We start from the raw sequence: 21,798 nt of genomic DNA on the forward strand, positions 1-21,798 counted from the left end.
GGCGAGAGTAAAGGATGACTTGGTATAGCAGGGTTGTGACACAGACTAAAGGTAGGACCTTAACTCGTAAATTTCATGATTTGCTGTTTTTACGGAAAGCATACATACACACTAGTAATATAAATGATGGCCAGAAAAGTGACGTACACCCTTGTTGTATATGAAACCGGTTTGTATTTCAAACCAATATAACAAGATTACATTTTAATGCGTTTTCTTTTTTACACTAAAACATTTTATTTTCCTGGCAGCTAAAGTATCAGACAAAGGAAGGACTATCAAACGATAAAAAGTGTATTGGGTTGGAAATGTTTCCCATTTAAGCAATGATGCATGTTAGTAATAGCACTTATGCTTATTATTTTTATTCATTATTCTTTGATAAAAATCCTTTAATGATTATTATTGGATCATCATCAATGCGCCTGTGGCTGGTTTGACGCAGTTCAGCTCGTCATTGATCATACAGACATTATCAGAACTGGGCCAGTACCCAGGATGCCGAGAGACGTGTGTATTTAACAACAAGGGGTGGTGATGGACAGAGTTTCTGAATTAAGCAGAATACTCTCACCCAGTCAAGAGATCAGGGCTTGATCCAACACCGTTTTTTAGCTCACTGCACCATCCCAGTTCAGAACCTGGCTATATGCAAATTAGTCTGTTCCTGTCCCAGTGCATGATGGGAACAGGGCAAACCAAACTACCAAGCCAATTCTTACACTGGGAAGGAAACAAGCTTCCGGGGACCGGTTTCTGGCATTTCAGCCGTCGTCGGCCCGGCTTGCTTGAATCCTGATGGTGCAATGAGCAAGGGACTCACATCTGAGTATACCCTTCCACGCTTAGGGTGGACAAAATATTTAACAACAAGGGGTGGTGATGGACAGAGTTTCTGAATTAAGCAGAATACTCTCACCCAGTCAAGAGATCAGGGCTAGATCCAACACCGTTTTTTAGCTCACTGCACCATCCCAGTTCAGAACCTGGCTATATGCAAATTAGTCTGTTCCTGTCCCAGTGCATGATGGGAACAGGGCAAACCAAACTACCAAGCCAATTCTTACACTGGGAAGGAAACAAGCTTCCGGGGACCGGTTTCTGGCATTTCAGCCGTCGTCGGCCCGGCTTGCTTGAATCCTGATGGTGCAATGACTCCTATATCTAACATTTAACAAAGTTGTTGACTCTCCCTTCAGCAACTTTCTCACACAATAATTCATCTTTTAACAACAAACTTAATAAATAGCTGTTTAAAACATATCTCATTTGAACCCTTGTTGTAATAACGGGTGAGAGTAAAGGATGACTTGGTATAGCACGGTTGTGACACAGACCAAAGGTAGGACCTTAACTCGTAAATTTCATGATTTGCTGTTTTTACGGAAAGCATACATACACACTAGTAATATAAATGATGGCCAGAAAAGTGACGTACACCCTTGTTGTATATGAAACCGGTTTGTATTTCAAACCAATATAACAAGATTACATTTTAATGCGTTTTCTTTTTTACACTAAAACATTTTATTTTCCTGGCAGCTAAAGTATCAGACAAAGGAAGGACTATCAAACGATAAAAAGTGTATTGGGTTGGAAATGTTTCCCATTTAAGCAATGATGCATGTTAGTAATAGCACTTATGCTTATTATTTTTATTCATTATTCTTTGACAAAAATCCTTTAATGATTATTATTGGATCATCATCAATGCGCCTGTGGCTGGTTTGACGCAGTTCAGCTCGTCATTGATCATACAGACATTATCAGAACTGGGCCAGTACCCAGGATGCCGAGAGACGTGTGTAGACATCATTTAGCAGTGTATTTTATGCATTGTGCTGCTGTGGGTGCATGTAACAAAGTTATAGTTTACTTCATTCATTGTCACACTTACCACTCTTTACATTTGTTTGGTCCCTTTATCTTGCATGGGACAATTCATCAGTACTCAGAAGTTCTTAAATAAGTGTGTTTGTTCAAAATTCTGCAAAAACACTACTTAATGCTGAGGGCTGATTCAGACCCTCAAGTGATTCTTTACAGTTGTTCGCAGGAGGCCATCTCTGTCAATATGTTATTCCTGCAACTGCTATTATTCTCAACAGCCAAATTAGACAGCCAGGAGAAATACCTGGCAAGCATTTGAGATCTGATCTGGCCCGAAGACTATCACACAGATGCGCCACACATTTTTTGCAGGTTAGAAAATTGCAAAAAAAAATGTTTTCCCACAAAGCAGAATTATCTTTATTGCTCTAAACAAGAAAGCATTGCGCTTACTATCATTCAGAAGCTTATATGCCTAGATTCAATCACCATTCACTCAAGCAACAATCACTCAAAAAGAAAAGCCAAGAAATAATCAGTTCGATGTTATACCTACTTGATTAAAAGCAGCAAGGGAAGAAATAATTTCCCTATAGAATATTCCAGCGAATTTCACAAAGAAACAATGAATGTCCATGTCAAAGTTATTTTCCTGTAAGTGCATATGCTTTGAGTCTCTCAAACCCTAATCATTGAAAATTAACCAACCAGTGTTCTGTGGAATGCAACCAATTTATATTTTAACTACCTTACACCTTGTTAAATGGTTTTGATCAAGCTAACCGGTAAACAACATTGCAGGCATCAATACATCAGTAACGACTGGATCGAATTAGCTGTCAATCATAAAACAGTAACTGGACACAAGTCTCAAAATGCGGTATCCATCAAACTAGTCAAAGATTGAATTCAGTGAACAGTGACAAACAAAATTCCGTCAAATTCACATGTACCAAGTTAAAACAACTCTAATATCTATAAAAAGACCTTTAACACATACCTTGAAGGATCAAAAGCTTCTGCTCCACCTCGGGAACCTCCACCGGGTGTTCTCCATGCTAATCGTTCAATGTATTCATCGGCAACAAATGGCTCCTAGTCCCAAACATAAAAAGCCTTTTATAAACAACTTCAGATAAGACATAAGACAGTTTTTTAATTTGTTTTTTCATTTTTGAGTTAGAAATGCAGTTATGTTTGCCCTTGTTTACATTACCATAATTGAGCACCAACGTATGAATTTGGACAATGCATCAATGTTGTGCTCGTAGAACACTTCAAGCAAAGGTATTGTTATGTCTCAGCCTGCAAAAGACTGCGCACATGCGCAGTCGAGCTGGCGAGACTTAATGACATAGAGGAACTTTCACTAGCGAGGTTAAGCTCCGTCCCTCTTCTCCATTGGCTGGCGTCCTAAACGGTGGCCAGCCATTGGAGAAGAGGTCCTAGTGACGTTCTTCTTTCTCTCTAAGTCCTGACCTTTTCAGACTGGCTTACTTGACTTCCTGCTGGCGTAAAAGCTTTCTTATCTTCTTTATGGGTCCAACAGATGGCCCCATAAAGAAGATAAGGAACCTTTTATAGCAGCAGGAAGTCAGTCTGAAAGGGATGGGGCTGTGTCATGGCGAGCGCTTGTTGTTTTACCCCGCCATGCGGTCTTTTGAAATCTCTACCATGTTTCCAGGGTTAGGATTTTTGGTTTACTCCTTTCCATTTTAGAATGGGTATTTCTCTTTAGGTCGTGCGCTCTCACTTCCCCATTCGCTACTTCTTGCCGAGTTCTGGAGGAATGGGACAGGCCTCCCTGTTATCACAAGATACAGTTTCACATGCTTGCAAAAGAAAGCTCTCTCATTTTTTGTTTCCCACACCAATTGATTTATCATTTTGCTTGCAAGCAGACTTAGAATGTTAGGGCAGGAGAACGCTCACTTTTTCCTCGTAACTTTTTTGTTGCGGACTGAAACCAGTTGACTTGAATACATTTTTCTGTGGTCTGAATGAAGCCAGCAATATGGAACAGCTGCGGTGTAAAATTTATGTCAGGGGTCGACAGGGCTGTGCGAAAGTATTGTGTTACAGCTGCAGGCCAGAGCCTCAGCTGAGGTGCCCCCTTTTCTCTGGTTGGTGAATGCTTTGATTGATTGCAGCAAACGGGAGAAAGCAGAAATATAACAGATCAGGCTTTGATGAAACAGCCAAGTTTGTGTGCTACATGAGGCCTCTTGTGAAGAATCTCCCCAAAACACAATGCGCACATCTATGAAGCATTTTTTCCATACCTTTTTTAGTTTGAGTGAAATGGTGGTTAAAAAATAAATAAGATGGGTAAGGCAAGAAATGTTCAGTTTTTTGCATTGGGGCAGGGAACACTCGCATTCATCCATATTTAATAGCTCGTGTATTGCGGGCCTTAATTTTTTTTTATTGGACTGACGTAACATTATGCGCAGGATGTTGGCGTGCCCACGCTTAAGTGTCCGAAGCCTGTTCCTCGGATGGTAACAGTTTATACCGTGACTATGAGTGTAGACCTAGGACAGCGTCTTTAAAAGGGCTAACTTCATGTGTGTATCGGCTGCTGGTTTTGGCCTAATATGGCGGGCACTTTGTACTAACTTAAATAAAAGATCTGGCACGGTCGTCCATTTTGCTCCGGTCGTTTTGCAACCGAAATAAACTACGTATTTACCCAACTATACCAGACATTCCTACTATAGCGATCCCAGGTAGTTTGATTAAATAACAAACATTTTTGGGTGCCTCTGTGCGCGCTTATTTCGTGTTATCAACTGGCTGTTTTTTGTGCAGTCTCCCTCGATTGGTGTTGACAGACTATGGTTCGAACTATGCTGACCCCGTGATGAAACTTCCTCGCAGCTGCAGGGGGTCCTTACGAACCGTCCCTTAATCCAGCTAATCCCGAACTCAACAAAATCATTGAAATGTGGCCCCCCAGTGATGTTTCCCCTGCTCAGATGCCCAGGCGCAGCCGTGCCTGCGATGAATCAGGCAGGGAAGGAGGGAGGGAGGCTGCGTGAAGAGAGAGAGAGGGGCTGCCATTGTCCCGGGTCCCGTGTGGCCTCGGGGGGCGGGGGGGGGGGGGGGGGGGGAGAAATGGAGCCGAGGTGATGTCAGCCCCGCAGAAGGCAGCGGGGTTAATGTTATGGAACAAGCTGAATGCGCAGGGAGAGGTTGACCGCTGCAGCCGCTTCACTTGCTTTTTAAGAAGGTTTAAACTGATTAGATGGGGGGGAGGGGTGTTTTCATTTGGAACTCTGTCGACCTGGTCGCCGTGCTTACATATTTTTGTAAAACATAATCACCAGTTGGGGGAATGGATCTGCTTGAGAGCAGAGCAGGTTTAGTGAAAGCTTTTTGGGTTGCCTAACTGGGGGCGGGACGTAGTTGCTTTTGGTACTCTGCATCAGGAGGCCTGGGTTTCTTGCAGTCCGGTTGGTGTAGTGCAGGCATCGGGCATTTCTGGTGCGTGTGGTAAAGGAAGTGTGAGGAATGGGACCTGTGGCTTATTCTTCGCGCTCCGGGAGTAGGTGGTCATGCATTGGTACCGAAATGGCGAGAGTTGTGACGGTGTCAGGGAGTGCTGACCTGACCTGATTGTGCCCTAGTGCGGGAGCAGTTCTGCTTCTGTGCAGCTCCATTCACTGGGAAGCTGCTCAGGCAGCAGATGGCACAGAAAGCAGCCGTGAGAGGCTCTATGAAGAAATCACATTCGCCTTAACAATATTTTCACAGCTTTCAATTTTTCTGCATTTCAGTACCGTTCTAGTGGCGCCTACGGGAGTAACTACTCTCTAGTACACTTTACTAACTACTACTCACTCTGTACTACTACTCTCTGCCACTCAAACTCTAGTCCTCTCTACTACTCTCTAGTACTCTCTATTCACTCTCTACTACACACTTTCTACTACACACTTAAACTACTCTCTGCTATCTACTACTCACAAATCACTCAATTACTCTCTCCACTATCTGCTACTCACTCTCTACTACTCTACTACTCAACTACACTCTGGTACTCTCTAGTACTCACTAACTACTGCTCTCTAATCTCTACTCAATTTTACTACTCATTCTCTACTACTCGCTCTACTAAATCTATCTACTACTCACTCTACTATCTACTACTCACTCTACTACCCTCTATTACTATCCAGTACTCTTCATTACTCTCTACTATTTACTCTCTACTACTCGCTATCTCCTACACACTATCTCCTACTCACTCTATACTACCCTTTACTAATCTATACTTCTCACTCTCTATTACTGCCTACAACTCACTACTACTCTACTCTCTACAACTCTACTCTCTATTAGTCTACTACTCACTCTGTACTAACTACTACTCACTACTACTACTACTCTCTACTGCTCAGCTATTGCCATTGTAAATGGCAATGCCATTTATTTATCTGTTTTCAAAACCAACACATAAATACAAAATGTGTCATTTACAATGCCAATAGCTCTAACTTTTGCAAAGGCGAGACTGTTGCATTGTAAATGCTTGTTTTTGATATTGAAAGGGGTATAGAATAAGAGAAACAGAAATACTCTCTAAATGGAGATGGTAGTAGTAAAAAATAAAAATGTATTTAACGGGTTGGAAACCGTGACAGTGTTTACAAAATCATCTTTAAGACTTATAAATTTGCAGAAGGCAAAGCATTTTTGGGGAAGTGATTGTCTAATATCACTGAAGAACAAGTTACTTAGCTTAAGGAAATGCCCTTTCTGGTGGATGCTCTATTTAACTACAGAATCCTCACCTTTAGAATATCCCCTGGCACCAGATTGAATCTGGATCTTTCCTAGCCGTATTCCTGCATGTCAACAGGTAACATTAAGGGTTTCTGTGTTGACTTTGTTCCACCTGGATGTGACGAGCATTGTCGTACACAAACACCAGCCCTGAATGCTGAAGTCTGTTTGTTTCCTACTTTAAAGGTCACCTGTGCTTCAGACATCCAATGCCTCAAATACTGCTTACTCATCATCCAGACCTGGATAGCCAGTGCCTACCTGAAGCTAAACTCAATGAAGACAGAACTGTTATCTGTGAAGAACAACCAAGAAACAGTACAAAACTGGCTTAATGACATGAACTTTGACAGCTTCGATCCCTACTTTTCAGAGAACACCAAGTCACTTGGATTCCCCGTGGACACCAACATCACCCTCAAGGAACATACTGCAGAAAAATCACAATGTCGGACAGGTACCAGCCCTTTCGTATCTAGAAAGTTAAAACAATTTTTTTCATAAAGTGATTGCAGTGCTGCAGTTCAGGCTCTTGTACTCTTCCATCTGGTTGGTGGCAACACTCTTCTCTATGGCCTCCCAGACACCACAATGGACCCATTAAGGGCACCAAGGGCTTTACAGGGTAACCAACAGCAACCCTGGCAAACATGCTAAAAGCAGACTCACTCCATTAATCTTCTCGTGCAATCTTGCTCTTTCTATCGATCCATTCCCTCTCCCGCCTCGCCCTCTCTGATCACTTTCTCTCTACCTTCAAAATCTCTTCTTCATGGCCTCGAGAGGCCTTCCCACATCTGCTGACATTAAACTGAGAGTGCTGGGGAAAGACGGAAGCAACAGACACAGCCCTGGGCTATTAAAACTGGCCTCCAAAGACAACTAGGTAAATCCTTAGTGGAATAAAGGACCTGTCTGGCCGAGGGCCTTCTACACTGTACAGAACGTCTCATCTAAGAGCACCATCACCCCCATCATGATGTAACTCTATTGACTCCCATTGCCAGCTCGCACCATCTTCATTATCAGTTGTATCATTTACAAGGCTATCAAGACCAGCATCCCTGCTTATCTTGCAGACAAACTCATCATCTTTGGTAGCTTTTGGCCAACCCACATCCAGGAAACCATTAGATTGTGGACGAAGAAGTGTAAAAGAGGAAAAAAAAGGCAGCAGACATTTTCCATCTATGGACCCAGGATCTGAAACACCATCCCCATACAATTAGGAGAGCCCAGACACTGGTCCACGATAGAAAAAAGTTGAAGACTCAACTCTTTAAAGACCACTACATCACAAGGCATTAACCATCCACAACCCAGCTATATCTCCCATCACTCAATGACATTGTGCTTGACTTGGGCCATGAACAGCGCTTTGCTATCTTTTGGCAAGATTCACTTTGTAAAAATACCATTTACATATGTGCAAAAACACATATCATCATCGTCAACCAATGACTCGGCATGACCGCCCAAGTCAAACACGTCATTCTTGCATGCTTCCTTACCCTAAAGATGCTGAGGAACAAATTCAAATGGCTCCCAAACAGCACCTGTCATGCGACCCTGGTCAGAAGCAAAATGGAATATGGGAAAACCCTCTATGCCAGTATCAACAAAAAACTCATCGGAAGGCTACAGATTATACAGAACTCAACAGCCAGAATCACTCTCAACCTCCCACACAACACTCATATCATACCTGAAGGAGTACTACTGGCTCCCCATTCACAAACGAACACAATCTGAAGGAGTACCACTGGCTCCCCATTCACAAACAAGCACAATTCAAACTCCTCACCCACACTTCCAAGGCACTACATAACACTGGCACATCATACCTCAACAACTGCATCTGCTGTCACAAACCTTCCAGACACCTCCACTCATCTGCAAAGCAGTGTCCTAGGGAGTCTGAGCATAAATATTGTTCCAAAGCTTCCGATACCCAGAAACAAAAGTAAAACAACAACCAACTAAAAAGACAAAACAATGAAATTCCATGTCAGGACTGGAGGCGAGGATTATGCTCTACTCTCTTTTATTTCCATTCCAGCAGTCTTCCACAGTAAACTCAAAAAAACTATCTTTCAAGATGCACAGGGAAAAGGTCAACACAGCTCAACTAATCAACAGCCCAGAATATCCATAAAGGGAGGAGTCCCTTGTATAGCTTTCTCTTTCTTTTCCTGCTTCCAGCAGTTAAGTTTGCCTTTTCATGCTCTTAGATTATGGTGCACTGTTATTGTGTATGCTGTGTTGTTCAGGTGAGTGGCTATTGTGTCGCTGTTTAGTGGGCCGTGGGCGTGCTCTTAATCGCTCCATTTGCGGGACTTTTGAAACCTCTGGACCGCGCGAGTGAGGTGAGGCCGGCAGCCACTAGAGGATGTGAGAACACTAGTATGCGTCTCGTTGCTCCATGAGGGGCGCACTGTAGTCAGCTTCACTCGAACTGACAAGCTTGCACCCCGAGAAGCCCGTGCCTCCTCAAACTGCCTGGAAGCCTCAGATGCTCGTTTCTGCACAGGTCTGTTTCAGGAACAGCCCATCGCCCAGTTTTAAGCGGGTCTGTATTTAGCACCACATAGCGCTCACAACGCACCCCATCAGCGCTTCTTAAGAGTTCCTCCCCCACACCACCCTACTTTTAAGGGGCAAGGCTTAGGCGCACTGACACCTTGTGACAGGATGGCGAGTCAGCCCCCAGGGCAGAAGCCCATTTTCTTTCAAGTTCAACGCGACCAAATATTAAAACTACTGTAGTTTGCTAAATGTTTGAGCCGTAGACTCTATAAACATATACCCCTGTTCTCTGTACTACAGCCTGTGGAGCTGTCCTGATGTGAGCAGCAGATGCACCTGCTTATATTTGACAACCCTAGTTTCTAGTGGGGCCATGGAGAAAGAGTATACAGAGGATTCATCGTTGGAGGTCCCACCTCTTGATGAATTCTGCGAGCAGTAGATGCCTTCAGCCATCATGCACTCTTAGCGCCCTTCGAGTGTCTCCCGATGTAAATGTCCTATACCTACTCCCAACCCCAATTCAAGCTGGGGGATGGCAGCCCAGAGCTGGTGGCCCCTTCTTCGTTCATACGCGCAACTAAGCGCAAAAGCAACCTTGGCATGGATTTGGGTGCCTTCCAACACCTCAAAAAGGCTGTACTTGTTTGTCCTGCCTCCAGCATGCCGGACGCCTTGGCGGACATTTCTGACTTATCCACACCCCCCTCACGGCCTGAATGCAGATAAGGATGACTCCCATGGTGATTCTAATGATGAAGCTGGTCCCTCCTGGCCCTGGCGTCCCTCAGGGTCTTTAGATGGCCCAGAGGACTACTCTGATGTTGGTTTGTGAGGACCTTCTGCACCCTGCTCGGCAGTGTGCCCCTTCCAATAAGGTTGCTACGTTTTTGGCAGGCTACCTTCAAAGGCTCTTAGAAAAGGAAGTGAGGGTGTGTCTTAGAGCGGATAGTTCCCGTCCCTCCCTCTCGGAAAATGTGGCGCTAACCCCAGAGATTGACTAACGCATGGCCACCTTCTTACAGAAATATATTAGAGATCCCAAGAAGGGCGTAGATAGATCTTGGAAGTCCTTCCAGGACAAGCTTTAGGACATCTGTGGCACTCTCACGAAAATCTAAGACCAGGTCGAGGAGGACAAGGACCCTGGTACCCCACTCTCCCCGGAGGAGATTTCGGGTTGGGAGCAGCACCCGGTCCTAGGGAACACTAATTGCAACCTGTCAACCAAGAGGTGTTGTTCTCTCCTACTGAAAGTTGACCCCTAATTGGGGATTAGGCATCCTCAGAGACCGGTCCCGTGGCACAAGGCGGGATCTTCGGGGAGCCATTCAATAAGGAGCTTGGCAAATTTTTAGCCACGTTTACATCCTTAGACAAGGCACAAGCATCAACTAAGAACATTTTTCATCCCCAAATTTTTGTTCCAGCAGGCTGTGGCGGAGGGCGGAGGGCGCTCGGCCGGCAGCTTTTACACCCAAGGCCCTCCAAGAGTCTTCCTGAAGCCTCATTACCAGTCCGGAGAGGAGGAGTTCTTTCAAACGCTAAGAGGTAACCGTGGTCAAGAGGCTCCTCTAGAGGGCAGTTCCAGGCCTCAGCAGTTTGTTTTTCTCCTCAACTAGAAGTGAGAGGCCGGTTGGCGCTATTCACGCAGAATTGGGGGTGGCTTACTTCACGATCCATGGGTTCTAAAACCTTCAAGGGTTTTCACACAGAATTTTACGGGATCCACATTCAAGAATTCGACCCTCATATGCTAGTTTTCGCAAATGATTCGGCCGCCTTGATAGATCAAGAGGTGACGGATATCTTGCAAAAAACGCCTGCCTCCAGATCCGGGGGTTCCTCAGAAACTTTCTTTGGTGGACAAGACAGCTGGGGAGCTGGGCTATGTCCTGTGATCAACCTCAGGGAGTTCAACAGGTGGCTGGAGGGTATCCATCTTTTGCGCGTTGATCTTCGTCCAGACGACTGGATGGTGCGTTTAGACTTGAAGTATGCGTATTTGGCGGTCCCCATTTTTCCTCCACACCGCAGGATTCCTCTAGTTCAAGTGGCGATATCAGGTTTATGAGTTCACAACTCTCCCTTTTGGAATCTCCTCAGCTTCCTGGTGTTTCACCAAGGTTCTCAAACTGGTGGTGGAATCCCTTAGGGTATGATGTTTTCTCCTCAAAACCATTCAGAACGACCTCCTAATTTTGGACAACTGCCCGTCATGGTTGGCGGAGCAATTGCAAATGCCAGTGGACATGCTGCAGAGTTTAGGGTTTGTGGTCAATGAGCGGAAAGCAATTCTGGTTCCTGCCAAGCAAATGACCTTCCTCAGGTTTGTAATAGATTCAGACCTTAAGACTCCCCTCTCGGGAAAGTGGTCACGATTCACAGAGAGTTGAGGAGGACATTGGCCAGACCCAAGACCTCTCTCAGACATGAAGCCAGAATTGTGGGTCTTCTATCATCCTCTATTCAGGCGATCTTTCCAGGCCCTCTTCATTACAGGGTCCTCCGAGGCCTCAAGGCCTTTCACCCCCGCAGTGGTCTTCAATCCGATCCAGCTTGCAGAAGAAGTGAAGGTCGAAATTATATGCTGGCTGGACTGTGTGGAGGCATGGAACAGTCAAGCCATATTTGGATCCGACAAGGATTTAGTTAATCGAATCTGATGCCAGCAAGTCAGGCTGGGCAGCCCGCTGCGGGGACTCCTTTTCAGGAGGAAAATGGTCCTCACGCAGACGAACACAGACTCCACATCAATTGCTTGGAGCTGATGGCGGAGTGGGTTGCAATAAACTGTTGGATGAAGGACAGGGTGGACTGCAGTCTCCTCCTCAAGATGGACAAAGTGTCAGCAGTACGTTACATAAACGATCACGGGGGGACCAAGAGTGGTCTTAGTGGAACTAGTCAAGGAGTGTGGGACCTTCTGCCGGTCTCACAATGTCGCAGTGATTGCGGATTATCTTCCCGTGGCGTCCAATGTGATAGTGGACTGGTGCTCCAGGGCATGGTCGGACAGGAGTCAATGGTAACCAAACTCCTAGATTTTCCAGAGGCTGGACAACCCTTTGGGATCCTTACTCAGTTGATCTTTTTGCCTCCTGCCTAGATCATCAACTTCCCATGTATTTCAGCTGGAAGTCAGATCCCCTGGCAACAACAACAGATGCATTTTATCAAGATTTGCCTTTGGAGACAAGTTACGCATTTCCACCGTTTGCCATGATTATGAGGCTCTCAGTGCAGGTCTGCAGGCAGAAGGCGGAGGTGGTCTTGATCACTCCATACTAGAGGTCTCAAGTATGGTTCTCGTTCTTCTGGAACTTTCCTGGGATTCTCCAATCCTTCTACCCTGTGCTCCAGATCTCCTTTGAGATCTCTGGACAACCACCACCGATTAGTCCTCTAGGGAAGCATGCCTCTCATGGCTTGGCGGATTTCCGTCAACACTTGAGACTACCTGGCCTTTCTTAGGAGGCTAAGATAATGCTGGCAGCAGCATGGACAGACAGTCCAAACAAGAATTATAGATCTGCATGGGCCAGAAGGGTTGGTTGGTTGGTGTCTTAGAAACAATCAAGATCTCATGGGGTGCGAAGTGGTCCCTATCATGAATGTCTAGGCATTCCTGGCATCCCAAGAATTGGCGTATCGTACAATCAATTCTTATAGGTCAGCGAATTCTGTTTGTCACATTCCCATACAAGGTGCCCTGGTGGGGGTAGCACCCCTTGGTCTGTAAGCGGATGATAGAAATTTGCTTGGCACTACCTCCGGAACCCTGGTACTCATCCTTATTGGATGTTTACAAGGTTTTATTCCTTATCTGTCCTTGACAACAAAACAAGTATTTGTGTGCAAGGAGTTGTCAGCGATGCAAACCATGCTTCTGTGCCTTGTGTCACCTAGGAGAGTGTTGCATGTGCGGGCCTTGGACATCGCAGGAAGTGTTTTCACTATACAAGGAGTCACCTTCCACATCGCCGATGTACAAAGTCAAATTCCAAAGTGGTGTTTTATCCTATTTTGGACAGTGCTCCTAAGCTCTACGTGGTTCGATGCCTCAAGGCTTAAGATAGTATGACGAAGAGCTCTGTCCACCTGGTGAGCGTCAACTGTTTATATCTCAGGAAACCTTTCAATGTGGTCACAGCTCCCATCATAGCTCGCTGGATCTGCTGTGTCATGCAAGAGGCGGGCATTAACATCTCCCAATTCAGTGCCCATTTTGTCACAGGTGTAATGGCCTCCAAAGCCTTTCTCTCTAGGTGCTCATCTTGGAGTCTGAAGGCCAATCTGCTGCATTCATATCTTCATGTTCAAACGTTTATATTTTAAGCCAGTTGTAGATATGGCGTCTTCGTTTGTGGACAAGCTTTGAACGAGCAAAATCATTTTCTCCGGTCCCGAAACAGAATGTAAAATGTCCTAGTAGACACAAAGGAAAGTTTCAATTCTATTAAGGACACTGAGGCAAGTATTATTCCCGCCCAAGGTTCCCGAGCTCCTTTCTCCCAGCCGAGAGGTATGGAAGAGATTTGGATGCTCTTAAGCAGCAAGATTCCAGGATTGTCGCATGTCATATGTATTTGCTTATTTCTTCTCATCAGAGACTACGTATATGTATGTGCATGTTTCCCATAGGGAACTTAACAACTATCTCAAGTTTTGGTTCTGAAGAGCTAGATCATGTTTTATCCTGATAACGGTCAGAAGGTTCAGATTCATGCTTCTTGTCTCTGGATTATTCCAGGGACAGATGGTTTCAAATCCGAATAATGAAAAGTGGTGGAAGATATCCTGTCAGAGTCAAGAAAGAGGAAGCTATACAGGGAACTCCTACCTTTATGGATATCCTGGGCTGCTGATTGGTTGAACTGTGTTGACCGTTTCCCTGCGTATCCCGGGAAAGATCTTTTTTTTTAGTTTACTGTTGAAGACTGCTGGAATGGTAATAAAAGAAAATTGAGCATAATACTCATCTCCCTGTCCTTAATAGAACTGAAACGTTTCTTCAGGTCTACTAGGACATTTTTCATTCTACGGTACTGTGTTGGCAGCAATCTTTAAACAGGCTTGACCGAGAACCTGAATGTGCATCCCTATCAATCCCAACCTACCAGTCACACTTGGCTACCAGAGATGAAAGGAGTCAGCTATCTGGGTCCTTAGCTCTGCTCTCACCATATTGACTACATGTGCCTCCTCAAACCACCAAATGTACCTAAGTTGAATACACGTACACCGAGCGAAGGAACGTATTATAGCTCCACAACAAGGGTGAACACATAGGACTTGAAATAGACACAATACATGCCCGATCGGGTGCGGATAATTTAATGTGAATCTTACACTAGGTATTTTGGATATTGGATAATTGATTCTTGGAAACTCATATCTTCAGAGACAAATAGGGTGTGCAATATATCATCAGTGAGCCTTGAGGAAGCCATGATAGGGCGAAACGCGCGTCGGATGTGGAACACTTATATAAAGGAATAAAATCTGACTGATCTACACTATGTGATTCTTCTGAGAATTATTTAATACAAGAACATTGATTGAAGAAGAGTGCAGATTGCACAAAGGATGACAGTTACTCATACATGGTGTACTCTGGTGTCTCATACAAACAACTGTTTAACCATATACCATCAAACTCTGGGTTTCAGGGAAGCAGGCCATAGTTTAGATCCCACAAGTCTGCTGTAAGAGGTCCGATATCTTTAGGTTGTCTTTTTGTTTGACGGTGTTTCCATCACTACTTTAACTGAATAACAGCATTGACAGTAATACAGGTCAATAAATATTAGCAATTAGAGAGAAGGAAAGGAATATTCTCAAAAGGATCCAAAATACCATAGATTGTACTACTGCAACAGGGGGATAGTTACCCGAGGATGTATAGGAGAAAATAAGTGGGCAGATAGTGCTGATTCTTTATTAAGTTATTCATAGTCTACTTTTGGTAACACAAAACTAAATATATTGTATACAAACATATCAAAGTTATGTTGATGGGGTTCATGGAATTTGGTAGGTCAGTTTTAAAGACGCATCATACTTTAATACATTGGGCAACAATTATTAGCTTGCCATGCAGGTTAATTATCACTGGATTTTTAAATGGTCTACACTTATTCTCTCTTGTAATGATTCATATGAATGTGTTCATAACAACTGAACCTTTAGACATCAGCTTTCATGTTCTATATGTTTTGTAAAAGGAAACACTGTGAAATGCTAGATACATGAAAGAATGTATGGGTATTATATGGGGAGAAGAATGCAAGTCAGACATATTTGATGATTGTTACGAATATTCTGCTATCGAATCATGCTGGTTTTCTTCAATTAGGGGACCCTTGATGTGTATTTGTTAAGCTATTAACTAAATATTTGATTGTTCTACTTATTAACGCTCAATATTACATAAAGCAGTTTTTCCAATAAAAATGACTAATCTCATTTAGGAGTAAGAATGAGTGGAACTCAAAAAAAATCCTTCACCTGACTCTGGGAAGTTTTAACTAGGCCAAATGGTTTACAGTAAAAATACATAGAGACAAAGTGAATACAGATTGAAAAACACTGGATGGGTCTCATGTCCAAACAAAGTCCACATAGTTAAAATTTTCATAGAGATTCAGAAGTAACAAAAGTGGTCCTTAATAAAAAAAAAAAAGTCATTTTGGAAAAATGTGTGCTATTAAGCACTGAAGGCTTAGTTTATATGCTTTTTATTCAAAAGCAGGTCATAGGCTGTGTTCAGCAAAGACTGCACCATTCAGTTCCATCGCACAAAACATACTAAAACCCGCTTGACCAAACCAATAGGTTGCACCTTGGCAAGGCTGCAATTTTTGTATTTACTCCATTTTTCATGCAAACCTCCGAAACAGACATTAAAGTGTAAAAATAATAAAAAGTAAAAACACAGCCATTTAAAAGTTGGCTTGCATGTTTGCACAGAAAACAAAGGACATACAAATTAACCATCTAAAAAATGAACGGCATGTGTGCAACAGCAAGATGCCATCATTCACATTGAAGAGACCTACTGGCTAAATTGAGCCGAGTCGTTGTCTAATGCTGTAGGCAGAAGGAACAATATGAATGGCCCTTAAACAGACGAATGGATGAACCGAGGGCACCATAAATGTATATTTTGTTACTTTTTTAAAGAAAACAAAAGGCTGGTGAAACAGCTAAAAATAGTTCCAGGCCAGAACCAGAAAGACTACAGGAGCGTTTTTTAAATCTTTATTTTCAGTTTAGTAGAATTAGGAAGACATTCCATTTACAGGTCTTTCTGGATCATACATAGGAGTGTTCTATATAAAGAAAAAACACCTCAAAGAAAAATACAAGTCATCCGCTTTCATGCACTCAACAGGCCTGTGTCCTATGCTTCCTTTTGTCTGACACATCCGCTGATCAGCATCGTAATCACTCTGCCGTGCTCGTTCTCGCACAGAATATGCCACATCGTGTACGTGTAAATTACTTACAGCCTATCATGTCAACGCTACTAAATACACAGCACTGCGAAGACGAATCACTAGGCAGATGCCATAAAAAACTAAGGAATGTGCCAGCCGGACCCCTTTCTGCATTTTTTTTTTAACACATAAGAGCTCGGAAGCTCCGCCTCCACTTCGTGGTGGCTTAGGCCCGAGCCCTAAAAAATCAAGCATTTACAATGCAATGGTCTCTGCATTATTAAAGGTAGAGCTATTGGTATTTCTCATGATTTTTTTTTTTTTAAATCATAAATAAATGGCATTGTCATTAATATTGCCAATAGCTTAATCGTTAAGTAAAAGGCATTGTCATTTACAATGCCAATAGCTTAATCGCTCGTAAATGCATGACCTATTGCGATGTGGAACAGACCCCTCCCCTACCTCTTTCGGGCGGTGGCTCAGTACCGTTTCCCTGGGCTCCGACGATAGTCCCACCGCGTCCCTGGCAACCCGGCATATCCCCCTTTCTCTTTCCATGCAGGAAACGAGTACGAGGGACGGCGAACCGGAAGTACCTGTCACCAACCCCGGAAGTCCCGCCCACGATCCCGGACCGGAACACGGAAAAGGACGCCACGGAGAAGAAGCGGAGTTCTTGAAGGCGGACTCGTGGCAGGAGACAGCAAACCGAGAACTGAAGGCGGTGGACGGAGAGCGCGGAGAAGAGGAGAGCGGAGGCGAGGAGGAAGAGATCTGGAGCGAGGACTGGTGGAGTCCTGTGGAGGTGGCTGGAGAGCGGCCGCAACTCGGAGAAGAGTTGCGGCGGAGCATGTGAGTACCCTGTCTCCTGAATTGCAGGCTGACTTGTATCATAGTGTAAATATCGACTCCTCTCACTGTATAGCACTCCTAGGAGCACTGTATATATGCGCACTTCCTGAGACACCATAGATAGTAAATACCGCCACCGGAATCCTCACTACTTGCACCCTTTCCCTTCCTGCTTGAGTTCCATTCCATCTTCGACCCTTCCGACCCCCCTCACTCTCTCTTCTACCCCCTCACAACCCGGGTGTTGGTGTCACTGGTTAGTACTCGTGGCCAAGGACTAACTGCCCTGTCATTGTCTCTCTTTACCTCCGAGGACCACCGGACTACCGAAGACGGAGAAGAGGAAGACCCCCACACCTGCTCACCGCGGATCCCGGCTCCCTGACGACTACCCTCCGGATTCCCTCTCCATTCTTCTGTTTCCTCTGCCCCTACGTACTATAACTGTCAGTGTTAATAAACAGAGCTACAGATATTGCTCACTACATACGGCCTCCAAGCCTGTTATTCCGGTCCGCCCATACCCAAAGCCCACATGCATTTACACCCACACAGAGTCATTCACATAGAGCCACCTACACATGGATATTAAACATTTGAAAGCCATGTTCCTTCTGACTCGAAACACCCTCATAACTGCTGGTGACGTCACACGACGATGGGTGTAGTTAGACGGTAAGGAGTCTCAGTTGAAGACCACAAAGGCAACATTGGACACCACACAAACAACTTTTATTTATGTTTCCTAAGCCAGTGTACAGTCTTAAAATCACTGCCGAGTTTGTTTCACTGTTCGTAAGAGGAGCCAAGAGAAGCAAAATAATATTACATTTTTAATAATGTAAAGCGTCCCTCTACTGTTTCACTGTTCGTAAGAGGAGCCAAGAGAAGCAAAATAATATTACATTTTTAATAATGTAAAGCGTCCCTCTACTGAATAAAGGGTTGCTGTAGAGAAAGAGGTAGCAACAGAGGAGGAAGGTAGTGAGAGGAGAGTTAGGAGGAACCAACGAGGAGAAAGAAGGGAGGTGGAGAGGTGAGGCTGCGAATAAAGGTTAGACAAATTGAGAGATTACCTTGTAAGAGAGGTGGGGTACACAGATAAGAGTGAGTGACGTGAGGAAGAGAGGAATGAGATGGAGATGAAGGGGGTGGGGTGGGGAGTGAAAGAGTGGGACTAGAAGGACGGGGAGAGGTGAGGTAAAGTGAGATGAAAAGAGGCGAGTTAAAGGAAGGAAAAGATGAGGTTGGGAGAGAGGTGAGGCAGTGAGATGGGAACAGTGCGGTGAGGTGCAAAGAGAACAGTGACACAGTAAGGTCATGATAGTGAGTGACAGAGGTCAGATACATAGAAGTGTACCTGCGAGAGGTGAAGGGTGCTGAAGAGATGTGAGAAAGCCAGAGGCGAGATGGGAGTGGGTACATGAAGATAAAGTGCGCGTGAGTTAGAAGACCTGAGGCAACCTAAGGACAGAGGTGTGAATCACAGGTCGGTGAGGCAGAGATGGGGGCTAGAGGTTGGTACAGAGAGGGGACACTCAAAGGTAGATAGAGAAGAGCTGCAATTTATTTATTGTGAGATAGAGAGATAAGGTAATACAATATCGAGAGGTAGAAAGATGAGAGAGCCAAGGTAGAAGGAGATGATGTGAAGAGCAAGTTAGTGGAGGTAGACAGAGGTAAGTAAACATTAGTGAGGGTAGGTAGAGGAAGATGGCGGAGAAAAAGGTGTGGAAAGGGGAGATACATACGTAGGGGGTTTGGAAGAAAATGATAGAGGCGCAGAGGCAAAGGAGAGAGAGTGGTGAGGTAAAGTAAGGATAGGTAGAAAGAGCGAGAGTCAGGGGTAGAGGTACGCAGAAAGAGGTTGAGCTAAAGACGCAGAAAGAGGTTGAGCTAAAGAGAAGGGGGGAAGAACCAAAGATCACTTTATCGGTGGTGGGAGGTTGGGAGTGGGCACTTGGAAAATGGGAGGCCTGTGTACGTGGAAAGCTGAAAATAAACGCAAAAGATCTAAAAATGTACAAAGCTGAAGCCGACGCTGAAACAAGGCCCTGTCATAAAAGGGCAAGAGAGAGACCTGCAGACGTCCAGTGTGGCGGAAAGGGCGCCACAATGTTGGACGTTGAAAGGCGGGGCCCCAATACTTTTGCAATAATAGTGTTCCTTTTAGAATGCCCGAAGTGCAGGTTTCCAACACGTCCTTAAGTCCCAAAAACACTTGATGCAGCGTGTCAGCAACTTCTTTAGTGTCAACACAGGATGTAGGGTTTTAGCTACTTTTGGCCAGGTTGGACCAGGCTGTGCGCTTCGTACCGCTCTGGTGCGCTTCGAACGGGATAAACAAAGGCCCTACCGATGCTCACGCATCTCGCGGTACGGGGCGTACTGCTTGCAACGCAGGGACTCAGGAGTAGGCGGCGGACAGTACAGGCGGTTCGCAGCGCACATATTCGTTCAGTCAATGCGATGCGTACAGTTCTCTGCTTTAAAATCACAGCGTACAGTTCAATGCTTTTGGTCTTAGCGTACAGTTCCAATGCACCCAGACAGAGGTACGCGACGTACCATTCGCCTGGGTCTCAGGGCACAGTTCAATATTAACCTGGTGTAGACAGCGTACAGAGCTAACGGGGAAATCAGTGCAGGGAGCGTACGCAGCGCACAGCTCCCAGCGTACGGTTCTCCCTGAATTAAAGAGGACGAAGCGTACCCAGATAGAAAGAACCTAAAAAACACGCCCCCGAATCTCCAAAAGACGGGGTTTAAAGTGAGTGACGCCCCTCTCCTCCAATGGCTGGCCAGCATTTACTAGGCCAGCCAATGGAGAAGAGGGGCGGGTTCAAGCCCCCTACACTAAGAAACATAAAATCTTCGGAGCTCCGCCCACTGCTTACGCAGTGCGACGGAGTCCTCGACCTAAAAAGTATTAATTGCAAATCTTCTCAGCATTCTAACTTACAGCCAGCACATCATAAGACATTCACAACAATGCAGCAACCTTAATTTAGGCCTAACTTTCAAGTGCTACACCTCACACCCACCAACACTCTGCAATGCCCTTTGGCATTATATGGCCATTCAAGTCTACATCATTCATGTGGCAACTACGGTCAACAAAAACCTAACTACCAAAACCGCTTTTTCAGAGGCATCCATATGAACTCTGACAAACAAGATAGCACCAGCTTAGCTAATAAATAGAAAGCATCAACAAACATCAGCATACTCTTAGGGCCCGATTTAGATCTCGGAAGACAGGTTACTCTGTCACAACGGTGATGGATATCCCGTCCACCGAAATATAAATCCTGTAGGATATAATGGGATTTATATTTGGGCAGATGGGTTACCCTCCACTGTTGTAAAAGTAACCCGGAGTAATCTGTCCACCGAGATCTAAATCAGACCGTCAGACTCCTTCAATGGCACAATAATAATCAGTATTGAAGAAACCTGCACCACTCTAAAATGAACATCTATAAAAAAGAAATGCCCACAATATGGTACACCAAAGACTCTAAAAAAAGCATAAGGTCCATCAGCTTGCTAAATCACACAAATGGCATAATACTCCTGAATGATCCAACTGGTTTGAAAGAGCTCTTCTCCGCTTGTAAATACATTACTATTGCTGAAGCACTCTTCTATAAACAAATTACTGCAAAGGTGCCAAAACAAGCAAAGCACAATTCAGAAATGATAAACATGGCACCAAGCCCGTTGCTGGACCATCAGCACGACATTCAACATTAAAATGTAACAAAATAAATAAGTTATTTGATGATAAACTTGAAAACAGAAATTACATGAACCGTAAAGCTATATTCACCACCAGCCTACTGCCATAAAAAGCCAACATAGAAACCAACAATCTCTCTAATTACAGAAAGCAGTGGTCATCCAATTGAAGGAGCAAATTAACACCAACGGCCTCAACAAATATAAGTTTTGTCAGGCCATGGTACGAAACAAAATAGGAAACATCACATTAGTGGAGCAGGGCCAGCGCTAGGAATGGGCAGCTGCCCAGGGCCCCGCAGTCAGTCCTCCAACTTGGGGCTCGGACCAATAGGACAAACCGAGGCCAGGGAATTAAAGGTGCCACCTTGTAAGTGCGCCACCTCCCCTAGTATCAATGCTATGGTGTAGCGAGGCGAACCGGGGGGGGGGGGGGCAGTCCCAATTGCAAGAAGACACATTGCTCAGGTTTGTCCTGCAATTAAACCTGCCCACCCACCCACCCACCCACGCACACGAACAGCATGATGAATATTGCCTTCTTGTTTAACTCCCAGGAAGAATTAACCCTCTCTGTAGATAAGCAAACCAGACATCTTCAACCCTTTATGAGCTG

General features: G+C 44.7%; 1 protein-coding gene across 1 annotated transcript in view; it reads right to left on the reverse strand.

Moving 5' to 3' along the window:
• The window catches only part of EXOC5 (exocyst complex component 5), a 159,563-nt gene that overhangs the window by 136,440 nt on the left and 1,325 nt on the right, over positions 1-21,798 (reverse strand). The window contains exon 2 of the mRNA XM_078660366.1: positions 2,831-2,925. Within this exon, the coding sequence (XP_078516492.1) occupies positions 2,831-2,925 (95 nt within the window). The remainder of the gene's footprint in view (positions 1-2,830; positions 2,926-21,798) is intronic.

This window comes from Lissotriton helveticus, chromosome 9 (assembly GCF_964261635.1).
Source record: "Lissotriton helveticus chromosome 9, aLisHel1.1, whole genome shotgun sequence".
Classification (NCBI taxonomy): Eukaryota; Metazoa; Chordata; class Amphibia; order Caudata; family Salamandridae; genus Lissotriton; species Lissotriton helveticus.